Source organism: Emys orbicularis, chromosome 2, assembly GCF_028017835.1.
Source record: "Emys orbicularis isolate rEmyOrb1 chromosome 2, rEmyOrb1.hap1, whole genome shotgun sequence".
NCBI classification, from domain to species: Eukaryota; Metazoa; Chordata; order Testudines; family Emydidae; genus Emys; species Emys orbicularis.
Genome location: NC_088684.1, coordinates 72147083 through 72169586, shown reverse-complemented (window position 1 = coordinate 72169586; position 22504 = coordinate 72147083). Strand labels below are relative to the sequence as shown.

Here is a 22504-nt window from a genome sequence, read left to right as displayed (position 1 = left end):
ACAGGGCAAAGGTTGGCTGGTATATCCACTAGCCGTATGCTTCCCCTAATCCACATTTGGCGTGGAATCTTGGCCGCAATGGGTGAACTCAATGAGTGTTATGCCATTGATTTGACTGCAGCTAGGATTTCACCCCTGGTTTTCTGTCTTGCAGGCCATACTGCCAGTCACTCTTCTTTCATGGCTGGTAGAAACTTGGGAAATTTCACATTTTTCCACTCATATGAAAATGTACCACTGACACATACTAATTGGGCAAAAAAGAATTTCCCAATATTATTAGACTACAAGTCAAAAATAATAGCAGTAATAATCATAAAAGTTTTAAAAATACTACCTATCAAATCCCCTAATGCTCCAAGTGAGCTACATCATCATGAAAAGGAATTAAAATAGAGAAATATTATTTAGAAAACCCTTAAAATTCAAATAGATAATGCTTCTGAGGGTTAAAAAACACAAAGTTATCACCTACAGTCAGAATAGTATAAATGTAAAGCCATCTTCCATGGGCCAAAAATGAAAGCTTTTCAAATGAAGCTGCCTTGAAATGCAGATTGTATATTACTACACAATTTCAGGTACATGTATTCATGATTGCTTCTGGCAAAAACAGTATCTCATAAAAACTTGAACATAGTTATCCAATTAAAAAAAAAAATAAAGCAGATTAGACATCAGTCTCAATCACATTCCAAAAACATTTAAACAAAAACTGACCATTAGAAACAAAGGAAAGAGTGTTAAAGATATGCTGTAAGCCTGTCTGCTCTAAAAACACCCAATGAAATATCATCTCTGATCTTTCACATACTACTGGTTGTATCTAGTAGTAAAACCCTTTACTGTAAGAAACTTTCAAAGAAAAAAAAAGGTAAAATAAAATTTAAGCTATTTGTCACAGAGAATCTGAACTTTGGAACTCTCAATTTCCTTTAACAAAACATTTTTGTACTTGGTCATAATTATGATTTCTCATACCATGAAAGATCCAGCTAAGTCTAATGAAACTAGCTGAAGGCACATTCACTGTAGCTACCCAGCCATACATCTAAGTTTAATGTAGAAGAGGTAATGACAAGACAAACCTGCTGTTTTAGAACTGCAATGGTCTCATCAACTTCGGCAGCAAAATGGCTGAATTCCTGAGCAAATCCACTGGATACTATGTCAGTGAGATGCGTTGCACTAGCTGCCTTTCTATGCTTGTGCAAATCTCCCTGGTGTCTGAAATACAAGTTAAATTTACCACCAGAAAATGGAAAATAACAATCTGAAGAAAAGGTTTCACATGGGCATTATAGGATTTATGCTGAAAATTAACAGAACTTTGGAAAAAATAATCTGAAATGGCATTGTGCTTTTGATATTTTATCTCACGAATTGAAAACTTTTTTGAAATATAAAATGAATGTCATGTTACATTACAGATGCATTGCTACATTAGTCAGACCTCAAAAGTAATTTTTTTTCTGAAAAGCTCCCTCCACACCAACAACCCCTTGACAAATGAAATGTCAGACATTATGCAATGCATAGGTGGGAAAGGTGCTATCTGTATTATCTATTCGTGACAAGAACTACATTAAGAAAGTAATAAGCATAGCTGTCAAAAAAAATCACACCTCTAAAGCAAGACAAGTGTAAAGTAAGCCAATCCTACTGAACACAATGAGAAGAACAACAACAAAAACGGTTTAAGTTAGGGCCTCTCTTCACTACCGTGCTAAATCGCCACCGCTGCCATTGATGTAGTGGCGCCAATTTAGCAAATCTGGTGAAGACACATTACAAAGAGCTCGGCTTGTTTAGCCTAACCAAAAGAAGGCTGAGGGGAGATATGATTGCCCTCTATAAATACATCAGAGGGATAAATACCAGGGAGGGATAGGAATTATTTAAGCTCAGTACCAATGTGGAAACAAGAACAAATGGATATAAACTGGCCATCAGGAAATTTAGACTTGAAATTAGAAGAAGATTTCTAACCATCAGAGGAGTGAAGTTCTGGAACAGTCTGCCAAAGGGAGTAGTGGAGGCAAAAGACATATCTGGCTTCAAGACTAAGTTTGATAAGTTTATGGAGGGGATGGTATGATGGGATAGTCTAATTTTGGCAATTAATTGATCTTTGACTATTAGCGGTAAATATGCCCAATGGCTTGTGGTGGGATGTTAGATGGGGTGGGATCTGAGTTACTACAGAGAATTCTTTCCTGGGTGTCTGGCTGGTGAGTCTTGCCCACATGCTCAGGGTTTAGCTGATCGCCATATTTGGGGTCAGGAAGGAATTTTCCCCCAGGGCAGATTGGCAGAGGCCGGGGTTTTTTTTTGCCTTCCTCTGTAGCGTGGGGCATGGGTCACTTGCTGGAGGATTCGCTGCACCTTGAAGTCTTTAAACCATGATTTGAGGACTTCAATGGCTCAGATATAGGTTAGCGGTTTGTGGGTGAGTTTCTGAGGCTTGCGTTGTCCAAGAGGTCGGACTAGATGATCATAATGGTCCCTTCTGACCTTAAAGTCTATGATTCTATGATTGATGGGAGAGCGCTAGCCCATCGACTTAATTACTCCACATCAATGAGAGGCAGAAGCTATGTGAAAGGGAGAGCATCTCCCACCAACATAGCGTGGTGTAGACATCGCTTTAAGTCAATATATGTTACGTTGCTTGGGGTGGTGGTTTTTTCATACAGTAAAATGAAGCGTCATCCTTCCTTTGTTTTATCTGTATCAGCAAAAACTGTCCATCTGCTGATTCACTTTGAGCTGTCCAATACTTTTCATCCAAAATATAATTTGGGCTAGACATAGGTCCTTAAAAGCATTACAAACAACAGGCAGGATCCTCAGCTGATATAAATCAATGTTGCTCCTTTGAAACAGTTGACTTCAGTAGAGGCAGGGTAATTTATACCAGCTGAGGGGCTAGCCCTTTATATTCACAGGCTACTACATTATAGTTCCAGTTATACATAAGGCAACTATTCTAGATAAGCACTTGACAAAAGTCAACAGCTGTCTTAAAAAGGTATGGAATATTTTTATACTGAGTGTGAGCTATGTGAACCGATAACGGGTATCTAAAACAGAGGATCGGTGTGAGAGGAAATACTATCATATGAAAGGAAATAAATAGCAGGATTCAGTAGTAAGACTGATTCTGTTAATTTTATAAAATATGGGCGTGACCTGAAATTCATCATGATGAAAAAAAAAACTCTGTGGAAGTTACTGAAAATGACAAACAGAAAAGTGGGGACAGTGAACTCTAACAAAACGTCAATAGCATTCAAAATTACTTGGCGAACTTAGGAGAATGGAGAGTTACTGATGGTGGCCTAAGCAATTCAATGTAGAAAAACTGCTGGTATTGTAATGAGGCTATTGAAAGAAACATGAAACTGATGCCCCTTCAAGAATCACAGACATTGCAAAATACTCCTGTAGTAAGGATAGGTGGGTAAAAGTCCAAGCTTAGGAGAGAAAAAATAAACTAATATACCAGGATGTATAAACAAAAGCAAGGAATGAATTTAGCTATTGGAGAAAATTACCCATGTATGAGAGATTGGTGAGGCTATATTCAGAAAACTTGTAGGCAGTTCATGAAAGAGAAGTTTAGAAACGGAGAACATGCAAAAGAAGGGAAACTATAATGAACTGAAAATATTGGGTGCGCCACTGAATTATTTTTAAACAAAAGTTTAAGAAGCCTATGGATTAAATTCTGCTACCAGTTACAGCTGTGCAACCCCAATGAGAATACAATCTGGCTGGTGGCCTGTATTTTCTGAAAAAGGAAGGAATTGAGAGGGGATCTCAGGGACTTCTGAGGACAGAAATGATAGATGTTATATATCACTGTCACAGTGTGACATGCCCCTTTAAGAGTGAGCAGGGCCCAAGTGCACCTGTGATTGATTACCTGCTACTCAACTGGGCTTCAGAGAAGGCACCTGGGCCTTATAAAGGGGAAGCTGCTGGTAAATAGCTGCTAGAAGAAGCTACTGAGAGAGAGAGAGAGAGAGAGAGAGAGAGAGAGAGAAAATCCGAAGTACATTCCCTAGAAGGAGGGCTGTGAAATCCTGGACTTCAAGGAGAGTTTGCTGCCTGGGGAAGCCAGGATTTGAAGCTCACAGCCTCAAGCAGGAGGGCCATGAAACCCCTGAAATCAAGGGTTAAGGGACAAAAGGGTTTTTGGGGGGAGCCAGGCAGTGTTTAATAAATTACAGCTCAAGAGAGGGGGATTCTTATTTTATGGACCCTGGGTGTAAATAAGTTATTTTTGAAGCCTCAGGGGAAAACTGAGGCAGGGTGCCAGGCCAAACACAGGGCACCTTGGACTGGAACCTGGTGACAGTCACATTATTTGAACTAGTGTGAAATACAAACAACAAGAGGGAATTAAGATGACCCAAGGAAGGAAATTTAGGATGAAGAGCTTTACAGAGAGAATTGAGAGTGGAAGCAGTAAAGGATGAAGGCACACTTAACTGCTGGAGGTGCTGTCTCCTAGAAGAGATGTAAAACCGAGATTCTGACCATTTATGGTCATAAAAGAGCCACTGACACTTTTTGCAAAAGTAGGGCTGATAGTCCCAGTATCCTGAATATTTACATTATGCTTATGTTGAAATTATTCCCAAAGTTTCTATTTTAAAATCAGTATTATTTCTTTATTTTAACCATATATTTACAAAACACTAAACTCGACAAATGAACATTACCTACATAAATGCAAACCCAAACATTTAGTTCTTTCACCATCAGCCTCCATCTCTCTATATTCAGTCAGGCATAAATTATTGTCCTGATCATTAAAGTCCACCCATTGAGAAACAAAAGTATGGACTAAAGAAGAAAAAAATAGCATTTCAAACACTACAAGGCAATCTCCGCGCAAGTAATCATAATTCCTCTAAACCAATACTGAATTAACTCACAAAAGGTAGTGTGTTATATCAGCTACAGACAAAAACAAGGAAAATATATTTTCCCAAACCACAAAAAATCATGATATATCAAAAACACCCCTTTCCTTGGCATCTCCCATTGGGTATTATAATAATCAGAATGAGTCTCTTGAGGTTTGAAATTTCCACAGTGACAATGTTCAGTAGCCCTTAAATGACAGTGTAGTACAAAATAGCTAGTAAAACACCCATGCCTATGAATGAAAACTCATAGCCATTGTCATTGGTAAAAACTCAACATCATCCTTCGAATCAGCAAACCCCTAACATCTTTCAAAGTAACATTTTTCATTATCTGATTCCCATATGATTTGACTTTGATTTTGCAAATTTCTAAATATTTTCTTTTAATATTGTTTTTCATTAGCAGGAATGATTATTTTAAACTCTTGAGTGTAATTCATCTGGTTTAAGCATGTTTCTTTCCAGGTTTATCTAGCACAAAAAAAGTTCTCTCCTAATGGACACTAAATAATACAACAACAACAAAACAACAACAACAACAACATAGCTAGCTCCTATACAATGCCCTTCATCAGTAGCTTCCAAAGCACTTTAAAGATGGTGGGACATTAAATAAGTTTAATAGCCAGGTCACTTCTTAGCTTCTATCAATACTTATAAACACCACATTGTACTGTTTGCTGCTAATTGAATGAAAGGGAATTTTAACACTTAATCAGATTAAAATCAACTAACCTTTGCTATGTTCAAATCAACTTTGTGAGCCACCTAAAGTAATTAGACTATTTTTAAATGTAAAAATGGCTTAATAATGATAGTAATAATCAAAAGTCAGCAACAGTGTTAGATTGGAATATCAGCATGTAAGGTCCATCGTAATTCACCTCAAGTGGAAAATGACAGACAAATTGTATTCAGATATAAAGAAAACTAAAACATTCAAAAGATCTCTTTCTCACACACAATTTCTGCATATAAAAGATTAATAAACAAAGAGCTTTTGAAGACTAAGTAGTAACCAAAATCTTTCATGTACAAACTTTTCATGCTCATCCTGAAGGTGGCTAGTTCATAAACACATACCTGCTTCTTGTACTGGTCTCCTCACCCCTTTTGTGCTTCTCTTTGGGATAACTGTATTCAGCAGACCGTTTGCTCCTAAAGTGGTGTGACAGAGCCCCAAACTGTCCCCTTGTCCTACAGTCTGTGAACACAATAATTCATACTAGTATTATTTCAGAAATAAGATTTTCACAGAAAAAATGCACAAAAGTTGTAGTATCAAGTTGCTTTTGTGTGACTTATATAAGCTTCAATCCAGCAAAACACTTAAGCACATGCTTAACTTACAGCATGTGCTTAAGTTCCATTTAAATCAATGGGTTTTAAACCTGTGCCTAAAATTTAACATAAGTTTAAGCACTTTGCTGAATAAGGGCCAGACGCATTTGTATTTTATTCACCTACTTTTATTGTACTTTTAATCTTCAACAGTGGAAAAAACAGATGGGCGAAACTATTCCAAAATTCATTCTTAAAGACTACTCGTATCAAGATATGCTATTGCTATATGCAACATACAGTATTTTTTGGGGGGGAAGGACTTTTATTTATTGATTTTTTTTTCATAAGAAGACATTACAATTACATTGTTTTGACTTGTAAAGGTATGTATCTTACTACAGAATTAACAATGTTAAGCAACATATAGCATATTATTGCATCATTCACATTTCTCTCTCTTTTTCAAAATTATTTAATCACAACGTGATTACGGTGCATGTTACACACACACACACACACACACACACACACACACACCATTCATAGTAATTATTTTGGGGAAGCTGAGTGCTTTCTTGGTGTGTTTAGCAAGATGAAAGCCTTTTCTGCATCTATAATTAGAATGTAGCCCTCTTTTTTAGCACTCTTAGAATGCAGTACCACATATTGGATTTTTCTTATGTTATTTAAGGGGCTTCTACCTTTTATAAAGGAAGTTTGGCTCTGGTACCCTAATTTAAACATTATTGTCTCTAATATGGATGTTAGTAAGATTTTGATTAAAATACTATCTATATTTATTAATAAGATAGCTAACACAGCTCAGAGATTGCAAGACCAGAAGGGACCACTGTGCTCATCTAGTCTGACCTCCGGTATAGCATGGGCCATAGAACGTCCCCAAAATAATTCCTAGTGCATATTTTTGGAAAAACATCCAGCCTTGATTTACTTAATGTACAGTATATACAGTGGTCTTCTACTCGTGCATGTATGCTATAACATTATCAAAGGCTATGTCTACACTTAAACCACTACAGAGACACAGCTGCAGCTGTGCTGCTGTAGCTAGCACTTCAGCGTAGACACTCACTACAGCGTTGGGAGGGATTCTCCCATGGCTGTAGTTCATCTACCTCCCCCAGGGGTGGTAGCTAGGTCAACAGAAGAATTCTTGTATCTTGAATTCATCCATCGACCTAGCGCTGTTTACACCAGGGGCAAGGTTGGCATAGCTACATCTCTCAGGCATGTGGATGTTTCACACCCCCGAGAGACGTATGCTGATGTCAGTTTTCAGTGTCGTCCAGCCCTAAAACCACACCACAGAAAAAAGTACATTCCATAGAAAGGTGCTAATCGCTTACATTTTTCAGGTGGCAACATTACAGAGGCTAAAATCAATATCAACTAATTTTATTATTCAGATTGCTCAGTTTGTACATTTAATTATCTCATTGATTTTTGTGATTTTTTCTCACTAATAATTACATACTGTGTGTATAATAGAAATGGAATATGTGCGTGTGTTTGAAGCTACTGATTGATAGGTAACTTAGTATCTTTTTCTAGCCTTCAAAATACAGGCCATAAGGAGCAAACGGTTTGTAAGAAGCCCAAGATTATCTGGATCAGCTCTGTTTGAGTTGGCTGACAAACCAAACCTTAACATTGAGGAGCTGGCAGACAAAGGCTAAAATTTTCAAATGGACCTCTAAAATTGTGACTGCTATTTTGCTAGTATAACTATTGCACACTTTTTTTTAAAAGTGTGCAAACAGAAATATTAGATGCAGACCAATGCCCGTGGGGACGGGGGGGGGGAACACATGTATGAGCACAAGATGTGCAGGTGCCATTTTAGAAATCTCATTGAAAATTTGGCCTATAATACCTGTGTAAGAATCTATGAATTGCAACAGTCATCACCACATTGAAATGTCAACTCAGAAGATCCTATATTCTGAAGTCTTTCCCCAGACCGTAGGCACTGTAGCAGGGGATTTTACTGTAGCATACAGGTCTGTCGCATCTTACGCTGGCGTTACGTTCCACAGTCAGCGCGTAAAGCGAAAATCGCGTATAGTCAAAATTACATTGAGTGTAATGGCGGGCAGAATCGCCCGCTCTACAGGTCCAGTATAAAATTGTTGGTTTTCTCTCTTTTTTTTTTTTTTTTTTGCCGGCTGCGTAACGCTGAAATCGCGCATGTTAAATGCGCGTAAGATGTGACAGACCTGTATTTCCTTGTGCTGCTAACCCTTTCCTACTGCCTACACTTGAAGAAATGACAATGATAATTACCCATAATTCTTCCTTTAAAAAAATAAAAGTACAAACAGAACTAAAGCCTTTAACTGCAGAATTCAACTCATGCTATTCTGAGGTCACAACACATTGTTTTTCATGTTTTAATCAAAGAGCCAATCAAAATATATATTATAAATATAATATAAAAGATGAAGACATGGTTTAGAAAACAAAAGGATAAAACATATAAAGGAAAGCCTTGAAAACCAAGGAGAAAAGAATTTTTAATAAGAACTGTGACGCTCCCCAGAGGTGAGAGGCACCTCACCACTACCTGCCTTTAGCATGAAACAGCTTTGTTTGTGCCTGCCATAGTTCAGCTCCCTGAAACCAACACGAGCACTGCCTTCCAGGTCTCCGCAGACCTTCCTCTCTGTAAGGAAGAACTCTGTGTAGCTGAAAAGCTTCTCTCTCTCTCACCAACAGAAGCTGGTCCAATAAAAAATATTACCTCACCCACCTTCTCTGTCTAGGCTAGTGAGAGATACACACCAACCTCTGTCTGCCCCTTGAAGCGTTCCCCTGAGGTGCACAGCCCTTAACCACTGGACACACTGAGAAATTACCAGGTTAGCTGTCCCCAAGGGAGCAGTATTGACATAGCTTGATTGGTACTATGCAGGATCAGCTCTTTATAACACTGAAATATATTTCTAGTGAGACACTGATATCAAAGATTAAGATTTAAAAGATACTGAGTAAGGATAATGGAAACAGAAGTGGTTACATATGAAACAAAAAGCATAACACACTTCTTAGAGTCTAAACTTAAGCTTTAACAGGCTAAAATCCTTGCCTAAAGTAATTTCTCACCTAAAGCAATCTCCCAGCGTCACCAACCAACAAGACTGGGATCTAACTCTCATGAACACAAAAAGTGCTGTACTTTTTGTTTTCTCAGTGAAGGTTCACAAAGTGTCCTTTTGCTTCTCCTTAGATTTCCCAGAACTCATTGTTTTGCCCCCCCCCCCAACCCCGAGTCAGGATGACCACCTATGGTTTAGGCTCCAGTAACTTGTCACTTGTTGACTCTATATGCAAAACAGGCTTCCATTGTGTTATCTTATATGCTTAATTTACATATTAACCTAGACAGACAGGTGAATCTACATCTCTTTGTCTGGCAAAACATGTTTGACAACCCAGCCTCACAGACTGGGACACAGACTCAGTTCATATACATAATTCCTTAAATATGATCAGTAAATACATCTCACAGCAATCGTGAGGGCTCAGTATGGCATATGCTTTTTATTATTAGACATTTCACACAACCCTTTCTGAATAAATGCTATGAAAGCAGCATGTTACGTGTAATGAATTTTTCAGGCCTGATAGGAGTTGCTGTTACAGAACAATGAACCCTTAATCAGCTGGCATTAAGAGGTTCTTAGAGTCACAGGAACTTCATATGAAAATTTTTGTTTCATGAAGATGTTCCTGTAAAGGGCAAAATGTCACATCCAAAAATGTTTTCATGTAGTCAAAATCCGAGAAAATAGATGTGGCGCCATCAAAAGGGACTCTGAATTTAGCTGGCTGTATAGATGTAAATGCACCCTCCTCTGTACCTTATCTTTGGAGAATCAGATAATTTTATCTGTTTGAATGGCTTCAATTAAGTTTACGCTAATGACTCTCAAATATACCTCTCCTTTCTACACCTGTCTCATCTGACAATTAAAATCGTGGTCTGTCTTGTTTAATAGCCCACTTAAATTCAACATGGCCAAAGCTGAGGTTTTGATTTTCCCCCTAGAAGCACCTTCTTTCTCCTCTCACCATCAATATCACTGTGGCATCACAACCAGCCACCCAGGTATGTAATCTGGGTAACATTACTTATGTGGTCCCTTTCCCTAAACCACCAAATCTTTCATGCAGGGCCTCCTTGTCTTACATCTTGTCTGGCACTGAAGATTCCAGCCTGCTGTAAATTTTTTCATAAATTCATTCACAATGCTGCTGCTAATCTCATTTTCCGAACTTTGACCAAATCTTTCTATCACTCTGCTGACATACCCTTCTGCAGTGGATCAACTGTAATTTCTTGTCTTCACCTTTCAGGCCAGTCACAATTTATTTTTGTCCAATCTAGCCGCTCTATAAGCTTGTTGGAACAGCAACTGCCTCCTTTGCTCCAGCAACGTACCCAGGGCTAGATTTTCTGCTCTACCAGGTTCATTAAGTACCATGGCAGGAAATATTCAGAGGCGGAATATTCATGCACATAAGTTAAAGCTGCACTGGACGCCTTTAACTTGTTCTGGTCTGGACCATGGAGAATCAGGGAGCCTTGATCGGGTGTCAGTTCCTCTCTCACTGGTCAGGCAGAGTGGAGAATCAAGCCTCCAGCCAGGGGTGAAAGTAACTTAAATGACTTACCAGTACGCAGGGTGGCTGGGGTCCTGGGCAAGGTGGGGGGGAGGGTGGCTGTGGGTCTTGGGTGGAAGCAGGGGGTCTCGTGCAGAAGGGGCGGAGCTGGGGCCAAAATCCCCCAGCCAGCCTTTCAGCGCTGCCCAGCCCGCACTGCCTGGGGCTTTGGTGGATATTTAAAGGGCCTGGGGCTCCGGTCGCAGGCGCAGCAGTGGCAGGGAGCCCCAGGCCCTTTAAGTCGCCGTCAGAGCCCTGGGTAGCAGTGGCAGGGGCTGAGAGCCTGGGCCCTTTTAAATCTGTCCCTTTTGCCCCCCTCCTCTCCTCTCCCCCCCCTCCCCGGTCATCAGCAGCCCTGCTGGTATGGTCAGCTGTGTACCGGTGGCCACCTTCTTACCGGTACGCCATACCGGACAGGACCGGCTTACTTTCACCTCTGCCTCCAGCCCTTATCACACACCAATCAACTTTGTCCTAAGACATCTCTGGCCTTATTCCCATATCACCCATAACCAGGGGAGAAAGACCGATTTTGTTGGAGTTATCTGCCACATTATTCACTCTCAAACCCCTCTTTAAACTTCACCTCTGCCAGGATGCCTCCAAGACAGCACCAGCCAAGGCTGGCAGAGCGAGAGGCAAGTCATGACTAATGCTCATTTTGATATGGCATTCTGGTCTTCTCATCTCATCCTCCACTTCATTCCCGCCCTCCCAAACCCCTTTACTTGATTTGCTTACTTGTTGTGTCATCTTTTAATCCAGACTGTAAACTCTTTGTGGCGGGAGCTTTTTTATTACACATTTGTACAACACTGTTGTGATAATTGGGCTTACAAATTTACTTTAATTGTGAGCTCAACTGTAAAAAGTATGCGAAGATGTCACTATAACTTAGAATAACATATGTTGATGGGGAAAAGTATGAAAGGGGGAAAGAACAACAAATTAGTCCCAACAAAAAGGGCCTGTTGAGATTGTTCGAGGACTATGTTGAAATCATGCTTGGTAAAAACAGAAGATATGGAACCAGAAATTAATGAACCAGAATTGGTGTTTCGGATATTAGGTCTAACTGGTGCACAAAATAATGAGGGAAGGACTTTTCCACCCATCACTCCCTGTTTGGGTCCTTAAAGAATGAGACTTTGGGTAGGAAATATGAACAACAGACAGAGGCTACTGGAGGGAACTTCACCATCCTGGCTGCCACACCCACCATTTCCTGGGACCTCGGATCTTTGTCACCCTGATCCTGAGAGATGTCCCAACCACATCAGTCCAGAAAGAGGGACCTAAATATCATCATCATCCCGCCAGCTCCAGGTGAATCCCAAACACCACCTGCAACTACTCCTCCAGCCCATCTCAACTAGTTTCTTCTCTTTTATCCAAAAGGACAGTTTATCATCATCTTTCATACCATCTGAAACACTGTCAAACAAGAGGGTTTTTCCTTCTAAAACTCTCTCCGGTTAAAGGGAAAGGGAACAAGAAATGTTAAAATGAAAGCCTTACTTCACACTTCAAATGCTTTAACTATTTTTCTTTCTTTTCTATATCTTTAATAAAAGGTAACAAGGATTTTAATCCTGTTTTTGCCATAGCAGGCTGAGGTCTCCATATACCAAAAACCAAACCTAGTTTAACACTGTTTAATGTATGACAGTGACTGGGTTATATTAACACCTTTCTTTGGCACATTTATTCCTTCTAAATTAATACAACAGCACCTAGCACAATAGGACTAGGTCCTGATCCCTGATTGGGGCTCTTATATGCTACTGTAATAATAGTAATAATTGTACAAAATTGTGTGAAGTTAGCCATTGAGTCCGGTCTGACAGGAGCCTCGACCATTTTGCAAGCACAAATCACTGTGGGTGCAATTTATATTAACTAGACTTCTAACTACGAGATTTGAGATGTAATTAGGTAGTTAAACATTTAAATGACATTATTTACTCCCACAGTTCTTTTTGCCTATAATATTGATCATTCGAAGATCATTCTAAAAAATCAGGCTACTGACGTCTCAACGCATTCTTGTTTTATTTGGATAGCAAGTGCCAAGTCAGGAAATGTATGTATTTGGTGATTCTGAAACAGAACTCATTTTTTTTTCTTACTGAATTATGAACCCTCTTCCTGTACTGAAAGGGCATGAAAGTTACAGTTAAAGTATAGATTTTGTTGATACATGACGGACTGGAAGAAGAAACCAATATCTAAAAAAATCCTTCAGCCATACACAATAATTCATTTTCTGATGAGGTTTCAGTTAATCCTTACATTTTTTTCAACTGATTCTATATCATCAGTTATTGTTACTTGTTAAGTATTGATAAGATGTTTCATCTTTAAATCAAGAGCTCTGATGTTTCAGGATTTGGTTTTCTGGCATCTTGACCTTTCTTGATAGGAAGATATTTTCTTTGATAAGATGATTTCCCTGGATGGTTGTGTGACATTATCTGATTAAAATATGACCATGTAGAGCAGTGTTGCTACCACTGTTATATAATTGCAACAAATCTTGTACAAAGTATGTCAAGTAAGGTGTCTATGGAAAGATATTGCTGAATATGATTTTGCTATTTGTATGCATGTATCATTTTCGTATTTGAAGTTATGAGCATTGGCTCTATACCTGTATTTCAAATGTTTGCTTCTGTGTAGCACCCACAAGGTATTTATCCAGCACATTTTGAAGGAACTATTCAAGTGAATGGCCCATTAAAGAACATTTAACTCACAATGGAAGATGCCCATCTACAATTAATGGACTTTTCTGCTGTGACTAAGCGAAATCATGCATAGACGTGTGACTTGCCCATGTGACTCCAAACACCATCTTGATATCTGTAATTTTCCATTAGTTGTGCTGAGGGCTTTGTTTGAAATAATGGATTTCCCTCCACATGGCAGAAGCTATAAAAGGCCCTGGAAATATCTCCATTTTGCCTCTTTCCTGCTCAAACCTCTGAACTTACACTAATGGGAGCATTCTAACCAAGGGACTGAGGATCTTCCAATAATTTGGAAGCAACCAGAGACTTAACAAGCCAGCAGTTTATTCTATCACTGCTACAAGCCTGATACAATAAATGCAAAGTTTTGGGATGTATTTGGTTCCTTTAACCAATTTTAACTCTCACCTTTCTCTCTCTCTCTCTTTTTATAAATAAACCTTTAGATTTTAGATACTAAAGGATTGGCAACAGTGTGATTATTGGGTAAGATCTGAGTTGTATATTGACCTGGGTGTGTGGATGGTTCTTTAGGATCAGAAGAGCCTTTTATTTGATGAAATTGGTTTTAAAGAACCACTCATCTTTAAGTCTAATGTTTTTCGTGGTGATACAAGGACTGGAATGCCTAAGACAACTGCTTTTCTGACTTCTTGTTAGCCAGTGTGATGAAACAGAAGTTTACATTTGTTGCTGGTTTGGTATATCTTATGGAAGAATAACCACCAGTTTTGGGGTGTGTCTGCCCTAATTCTCAGCAGTTTGTTTTAAATTTGATATTCTTAGTGGTAACCCACGAAGGCATGGTTACAGGTTGCCATAATGGATTCCACTTTACTTAGATGAAATCCATGGGTGTCCATCTTAGTCTCCAAGTGGAAAACTGGTGCTAAAATTGTTTCCAAGGAAAACCGTTACGTATTTGTTTCCATAATGTAAAGCTTTTTCAGAATGGTAGTTAACCTACACTTACTACAGATTGTTCTCACAGTGGCTGGACCACACAGAGCCACTACTTCCTGAGCTGAAAGACTCACATCTGTTAGCCAATGACTGTAGCAAACTCAAACTTCTGTGTGAGCCACCCACTAGAAGGGGACAGAAAGCCAGACTGAGTGAACACATGTTACAGTAGGAGGGCAGAAGTAGCAATATGTAGCTGCTACGGTCAACCCACGCTTCCCTGGCTATTTACACTGAAGCTCAAAGCCAAAAAGTTGTCTGAGCATGTTGGTGTTGGAGATATTTATCAGGGAAATAATGTTGTGGGGTTAACAATGGTCCCAAATAAAATTAAAAAGGCAAAGAGCAAAGGTAAGACTTCAGTAAATGAACAAAACTCAATAAGTAAACTATCAAAGTCCACACATGTACAAAGTCAACAAAACCAAACATGCATGTATAATGTCTGCGTTGATGCACTGCATTTGGTCATTTATGTTTTAGATCAATCATCATAAACTGAGTTGAAGTGAAACTCCACAGCCCAGTCTCCTTAAACTTCGAGAGACTTTGTTACTGGTTCCTATAATCTCTAAAAAGGGCCAAACCAAATATCTGAATATCTTCAAATTTTGAGAAAGTTTGGATCCAGATGACAATTTTGCCATTGGCTTCACTGGGAATTAGATAAAGTCCCAAATTATTCCATTACCCTGTTATAGCCCTTGCTAGATAACATCAAATGCTAAGCCTAGGGTATGATGAGAAGGAATAGGTACATTGGATAAGGAAGAAGCTTCATACTCTGGGAACAACTGTAATCATATGTAAGAATCTCTATGATAAAATTGTATTCAGTTTCCCATAGGACACAATTGTGGTGCAGTAGACACTGGCCTGAACACAAAGCAATGCAGAGCCACAACACTCCTCCAGGCAGAACAAATCCCAGTCTAATGTGCTAAGAATTCTCAAGCTGCACCAGTTCTCTCCAAGGGCAACCTACGCGCTCTGGCCCCATTCCTCACCTCTGTTGAGGCACTGTGCAACTCTGGGTGCGTGCGTGCAGGGTGGGGATAGTAAAGATGTTCCTTGCAGGGACATGACACTGCATGGTGTGCAAGAGCCAGTCACAATTTGGCCGTCAGTCAGTAGATAAGCATTTCTGCATGGGCCCTGGGGTATTTATTTGATTCAGCCACCTCCAATAATTGAAACTGCTCTTCCTCATCATCTTTCTGCCTGGTGCAATTACAATCCACAATCATGCTACATCTGTTTAGTGAAATTATCATCTCCGGTGCATCCTAGAAATGAAAGAGCACTCCTGGTACAGAAGGTCTACATGCTGTATTGATGTGAGTGACACACTAAGCCATGTTGCCAGTTGATTAAATAAATCCTTCTTCAAATACAAACAGTTGCAGGAAGAACTGACAGATGTATATTTTCTTCTGGGACTTATGAAACCATCTGGCTTTGTGATTTCCAGATGGAAGTTTCACAGCGAGTTCTCACTTTGAGGTTTTAAGGTATTCCAGAGATCTGTATTTCCTTTTTCGGATTTGTGAGCTAAAGTATCCCCAGCATTGAAAATTATTGCTGACTAATGAAAATTGAATTTATTAGATAGTAAGATGTGTATTAGATTACCAAAACATTCCCTTAATAAATTCATTCTATTAAAAGCTGTTGCATGATTAACGAAAAGAAGCCCTTCAAAGCAGCGTGGAGAACATCAGACTTCAACAGCTTACAGCAAACTATAATGAGACAATTAAGCCATAAAATTGTTTTCAGTCCTGCTTTTGAATTTAGTTGCTATATTTAACTTTATGCCATAAGGCAATCTCTCAAAGTTGCCTTTCTGCTGTTTCAGAACAACTTGCTTGACACCCTTATTGTAAAGCCGGACAAGGACAAATATACTAGTACAAAGAACACTGAAAAGCTCTAAAAACCCATGTTATAATATGAGAAATGACAGAAACTCAAACAGAGATACATAACACCAAACAAAACAGACAAAACAAGACAGGTATTTTAACAAAATAAGAGGTTAAAAACTCTGGGGAGCATACCCGTTCCCAACTCAAACAGTTAAAAAAAAAAGGTTTCTCTCATCTTTACACTTGTATCAGGGCCTCTGCTCTCCAGACTCTGGACCACTCCACAGAGCCTTCCATTAGGTCTTTCATAACCCCTGATATTCCTCATCTCTGAGAGAGCAGGCTCCCTCTTAAAGCCCCACCCTTGGAGTATCATCATGGGATGCCTGGTCACCTGATCCATGAGCCCGAGCCCAAGGGAGATGGATAACTAGATGCAGGTGAGGCTAAGTCAACTCCCCCTAAACGGCCTGCCCACTATATTACAGTGACCTTTGCACTCCATGGTCTTGGGGTCAGATGGGGGCTCTTTTGGTCACTGATGTAAATTAGAGCAGCCCATGGCTTAACTGGACAGTATATGCCCCCAGAGGAGCCATTTCATTGGTCCAGGATTGTAGTGAACTCTGTCCATAGCCTCCCACCCCAGACCATCCCCTATGCTGGGGGACTAGAAGCAACAGGTGTAGAGCCATTTAGGGCACTTGTATGTTACCTGGATCTATCCTTATGCAATGGGATCCTTAGCTGGCAGCTTAAGCCAGTTTGTGCCCCATTTGCTCTGCCTTGTAATGTAGTGAAGCCACCATTTAAAAAAAAAATCACATGAGAGTCTCCCACTCTCCCACTAAGGATTGGGTTCCTTCATTTATTGTAAACCCAGAACACTGTACTCAGCTTGAGTAAGCAAGCCCCACACACTGGAAATCTCTGGGAATGGAGGGAAAAGAATCCCTCTCCCACACCGTGGATATGAGAATCCCTCCCCCACTCCATGGACAGAACCACAGATCCACTAGCTCCAACCCAGCTTCTTTCATGCCCCAAAACCACCTGAGCGGAGACCCCTGAATGGTTCTGCTGGATCAGACCTCTTCTAGGCTGCAGAGAACAGGGCAGGATTTGGCCCACATTTACCAGTGCACTGAGCATACTATTTGCTTTGTGAAGTTCATGACTCCCTCCAGATACTATTGCACTGAGGAAGACATGAGCTCCACAGGCAACAGGGTTCCTCTCTCTTCCCATTTCCCTACAGAACTTTTGAGCACAAGTGCTCTTGGTGGTCCCCAATTGTCACTGCTTTTTACTGCCCTTTGCAGCTTAAGAACTATTCACAGGGATCCTTTCTTCTGCCCTGCATAGACTTTATAAAGCATCATCCAGCCTAATAGACCTTAAACAGTTCCCTGTCAAGCCCTGATAACTTTATCAAGTGAGCTTTCACTATACCAATCGGTATGTCTACTGAGTAGCCTCATATTCAGAGTAATGACCTGTAACTCAAAAACAGCTTGACTAATGTTATTTTTGCTTAGCAGAAAAACACAGTAGAGAGTCATCCTGCAACGAAATCCATTGTAACAAACCAGAACTAGATAGAACATGCAAACCTGCGACTAGAACTGGGTCTTTTATCTCCAAAGACTATAGCTTCAATCACCTGAGCTAGGGGAAAAACCTTTTCTAGTCTCTCTAAACTGCCACCAATGGACAAATTGCTCATACAATATTATACACACCGTAACCATTACAGTTAGTCACAGTCATTAATAACTTTGCTTAATTATAAGCAATTTTCTTCAAATATAGCCAATGCATCTGTTCTCAAGGAGATTTAACTATGTGGATGGTTTGCAGATGTAGCAACAAGTCATTTTTGCTAACAGGACACACAAATTAGATACAAGTCAAAACTTCAAATCAAAATACTTAATGACCTGTAAGTCAGAATCAGTTTGACCAATTTCCCACAAACTTAGTATGAGAATTCTTCTTAATCTTCAGAGTAACTGTTAGCCATTAATTAGTATTAGTAGTGGTCAACAGTGCCTTTTCAGGAGAAAAAAGTTGGAGTTATTTCTATGCATGAATAGTTTAATTTTACTGTGTACAATAATCTCTGTATCCAAACTGAAATCATTCTTTCAAAAATTGTTTTCTTTTCTTCTTTTCATTGAAGAGCCTGCCACTATACATACTGTAAGAACAACAAACCTGAAAAACACAGTTCTGGCAAATAAAAATGATCTGAGAGTTAATATTAGTAGTAGTTTTTCCATCTGCTACTCTGTTTATTACTGACCTTCGCAGCAGTCCTGCCACAATCTCAAATCAATCTTTGGTATCTCGCTGCAGCTCATGTATCCCTGAGGGTAGTCTGCCTTTAAGAAGACATCAGGCTGGACCTGCTGGATGTTGTCCCCATTGTCACAGAGTACACGTGCCAAAGAGGCCTGCTTCAGCTGAGTGAGTTGTGCCATTGTAAACACTCCAGGATTTTCATACCAAAACCTAGTCAGCAGGCAAAAAGATACGATATCAGGGATCTGCTGCCTGAGAATTAACAGCATGTCAAACAGTGATAATGAGGCAAAGATAAGAGCAGACAGAGAATGCACCATATGGAAGGGATCACATTTGTTCTCCAATTAAATTTACTTTAATGGCTTTCATGTTTTATCAAATTCTTAAATGTTATGATCTTGAACTGTTACCTGGGGTATGTCTACAACACTGCAAATGGAATTGTGACTGCAGCATGCATAGACATACTGAGCTAGCTTTGATCTGACTAGCTTAAATAACAATAGCAGTGAGGCCCCGGCCACACAGGCAGCAGCACAGGCTGTACAACTCCACCTGGGACCCAGGGTATATACTCAACTGGCTAGCCAGTGCTGCTGCAGCAGCTTCACTGCTACTGTTATTCCAGCTAACTAGATGAAAGCTAGCTCAGGTATGTCTACATATGCAGCAGTGTAGATGTAGACTGCAGTGTAGATGTACCCAGAGTATAGAGATTGGGCATACATGATGATGAAGCATGTTACCAAACTGGAGTTCCCAGCATTTCCTGTATCATAAATAAATGTTTCAAATTGTGCAGCATTCTGACATTCAGCATTCAAATGTCAGCATTCTGATATTTTATATAATTGAAAATATCAACATACCAAAAAAACCCCAACCAAACAGCAGCATATAAGTGACAAGAATCATGCCTGCCCCGAATTAGTCTCATGATAGGATCTCATATCCCATTCTCCCTCTGCATCTCCTTATATGTTTGCTAATTTCAGGCTTCAATCTGAGAAGGGCTGAGCTGAGATCTGGTTGAAATTTTTTCAGTCTTCTTAGGATATGCGCAACATGCCTCATGTGGCACATGACCAGGATTCTTTACTGAATTTGGTCCGCTACTTTTTTCAATTAAGAGAGCTTTTAAATGGCTTTTTACAAATATTTTTTCATGTAAAACTATCGATCTCGTTTGAAACATTTGTTTTTTTGTGAAAAATGCCATGCTATAATTTTTTTCTAAAACTTATTAAAAACATGTTTAAAAGAGAAAGCCCTATTAAAATGGTTAATGACATTTATCATTTACCAATACCCAGCACACAAACTATTTCAATAATATTTGTAAAAAAAAAAGTTTGTTTTAATTGTGAATATTTTCAAATAAATGGAAAAATGGATCCATTCCAAATCCTTAGAAATGAAAAAAAGTATGAATCATATTGCAAAACAAAGACAAAGCCCTTATATTATAAGCTCTTCATGACAGGGACAGTGTGTTCTAACATGTTAGTAAATCACCATGCACTTCACAGTACTGTGCTATTTAAATAAATAAGTAAATAATAGCTTTTAAAATGCTAAATGCATATGTTTCACTACTCTCCTCTCTTGAGATGAGACAGATTTGCTTAGCTCTTCTAGGTCTAACTCCTGATTTAAAAAAAAATAATTATTTTAAATTTTTGTTTTTAAAAATATCACATTTTATTGTACTGCAGAGAAGTCATGGAAACAACAAAGGGTTTATTCCCGGATCTGAACTGGAGGATATACACTAGTACTGGAGCATTCCACAAATGAGATAAATACTGCTCTCAACCCTCCCCCATCTCGCTAGAGAAGTTTGGTTGGACCAGCAGTGGAGTGGGTCTGGTGAGTACTTGTGCACAGCCATGCTGGAGCACTTCCCCTCCATGCACACTCCTGGTGCCTCAGAGTGCATGTGCCTTCAGGGAAGGGGAAAGTGTTCACCTCCTCCCTCTGCTTCCCATTGGCTTGCTCAGGGTGTGTATGGGGTAGCTGATTGGCTCTCTTGGGCGCCAGCGACCTTCCGTACTTCAAACCCTGCTGGGGCAGACAGGATAGAAGTTTGCATTCCTTGCAGCATCATGGATGCCCGTTTTAGTTTATAGGAATAAGAATAGGAATTGAGTATTAGAAAACAATCTGGAAATGTCTAGTGGGTGCTGTGCAGACAAAAGGCTGGAAGGGCCAGCTTCCAGAGGAAAACAGTACAAGACCCAGGATATGGCTGGTGTACCTACTAGCCTATAGGGAAGGAGATACCTTAAGTGTTCAGGGATTGAGGTATCCTTTGGAGAATCATAATTCCTCCTCATGGGTGGGAATGGCAAGATCATTTAGACCTGGGCTGAGACTTAGGGTTAAGCTGAAGAAGATCAGATGAAATGGCTTGGTTATATGACATGAGGCCATTTAACCATGCACTGTATCCAATAAAATGTCTTGACTTCAAGGAGCATGAAGGCGGTTGAAAGCCCCCTTTGGTTAAAGTTATAAAGTTGCAGCCTGCTTCCTTAGCATCCATCCCTGTTTCATTCACCTGCATGTCCTGATCAATACCAATAACCTAAAATATATGACAGCTTTTTAATTTTAGATTTAGTAAACACTGGCAACAAGGGCAAATGATTACAGGGAAAGGGTTAGAAGCTTGTCTATTGTCCTACAAATATCTCTGTACAACTATAAAGAAATTAGTAAAAAAAAATCATGTAAATCTAAAATCATTTAGTTTTAACATTTCTTCACTTTTGCTGTCAGCTGATAAACTGGTAAATCAGCTACAGTTTAACAGTAAAAAGCCCCAGCCTCCTTAGATTCTTTCAAGCCTCAGTTATATGATGGACTCAAATACTATCGTACGCTATGTCAAATCTGAGGTATATGCGTGTAGGCACCCTTTATTAGCGCGGCCTCTGAACTTCATTTCTAGTGTTCCAGTTGGGAAAATCTTGAGCACTGCAATCCAGCCATGGAGACTAAAACTCCCATGATGCCTTGGGTGAAGAGAGAATGCCCACGCGCGGTGGGCTCCATTTTGGAAAGGTGCTGAGATTGTTTTAGTGGAGCTCTGTCCATAGATGCTGCTAATCTGCTGTCAGGAAGCCAGAAGCTGCTGCTGAGAGCCTGCTGGAAAGATTTTAAATAGGGAGCCTCAGGTGTGGATGGTGGCTTCACTGGACACAGGGCAGAGACTGTTGCTGTGCCTAGAGCTAACTGAGGTTGACTTGTAGTGACGTCAGTATGAGTAACCACCACCCTTGTTTGGGAAAGTGCTTGCAAGAGAAGGGGACAGCAAAGAGACTTTAAGGGGTTGTCTGAGTCTGAGAGGAGGCAGAGTGGTCTTCTCATGGAACCAGAACCCAGGGTTGCTGACATTTGGTTAAAACAACTCCAGTCTTCAGAGAGGGTGTGCAGCTTGGCATGATCCCAAATTAGAATTGTTCTGCCCCTTGTTGCCTTGGCTGGACTGATTCACCAGACCACCGGAGTGCTGTCTCCAGCTTCAAGATCTTCAAGTGCACCCATGCAAGGAAGAGTTTAGAACTCTAAAATCCAGAGGAGTGTACCCTTGGGGGAGGTAGAAGGTTGCAGTGTAAATGCAAGTTAGATAAGTTTCCTCTACTACTGAATATTGTATTTGTTAATTGATTTATTGAACTGCCCCCTGCTGATTTAACTGAGTAGT

At 39.8% G+C, this 22504-nt stretch overlaps 1 protein-coding gene across 1 annotated transcript in view; it reads right to left on the bottom strand.

The window, feature by feature from the left end:
• PXDNL (peroxidasin like) overlaps positions 1-22504 on the bottom strand; it is a 317299-nt gene that overhangs the window by 22343 nt on the left and 272452 nt on the right. The window contains exons 20-22 of the mRNA XM_065398307.1: positions 18794-19002; positions 6024-6144; positions 1089-1227 (exon numbers count right to left, since the gene is read on the bottom strand). Coding sequence (XP_065254379.1) covers positions 1089-1227; positions 6024-6144; positions 18794-19002 — 469 coding nt within the window. The remainder of the gene's footprint in view (positions 1-1088; positions 1228-6023; positions 6145-18793; positions 19003-22504) is intronic.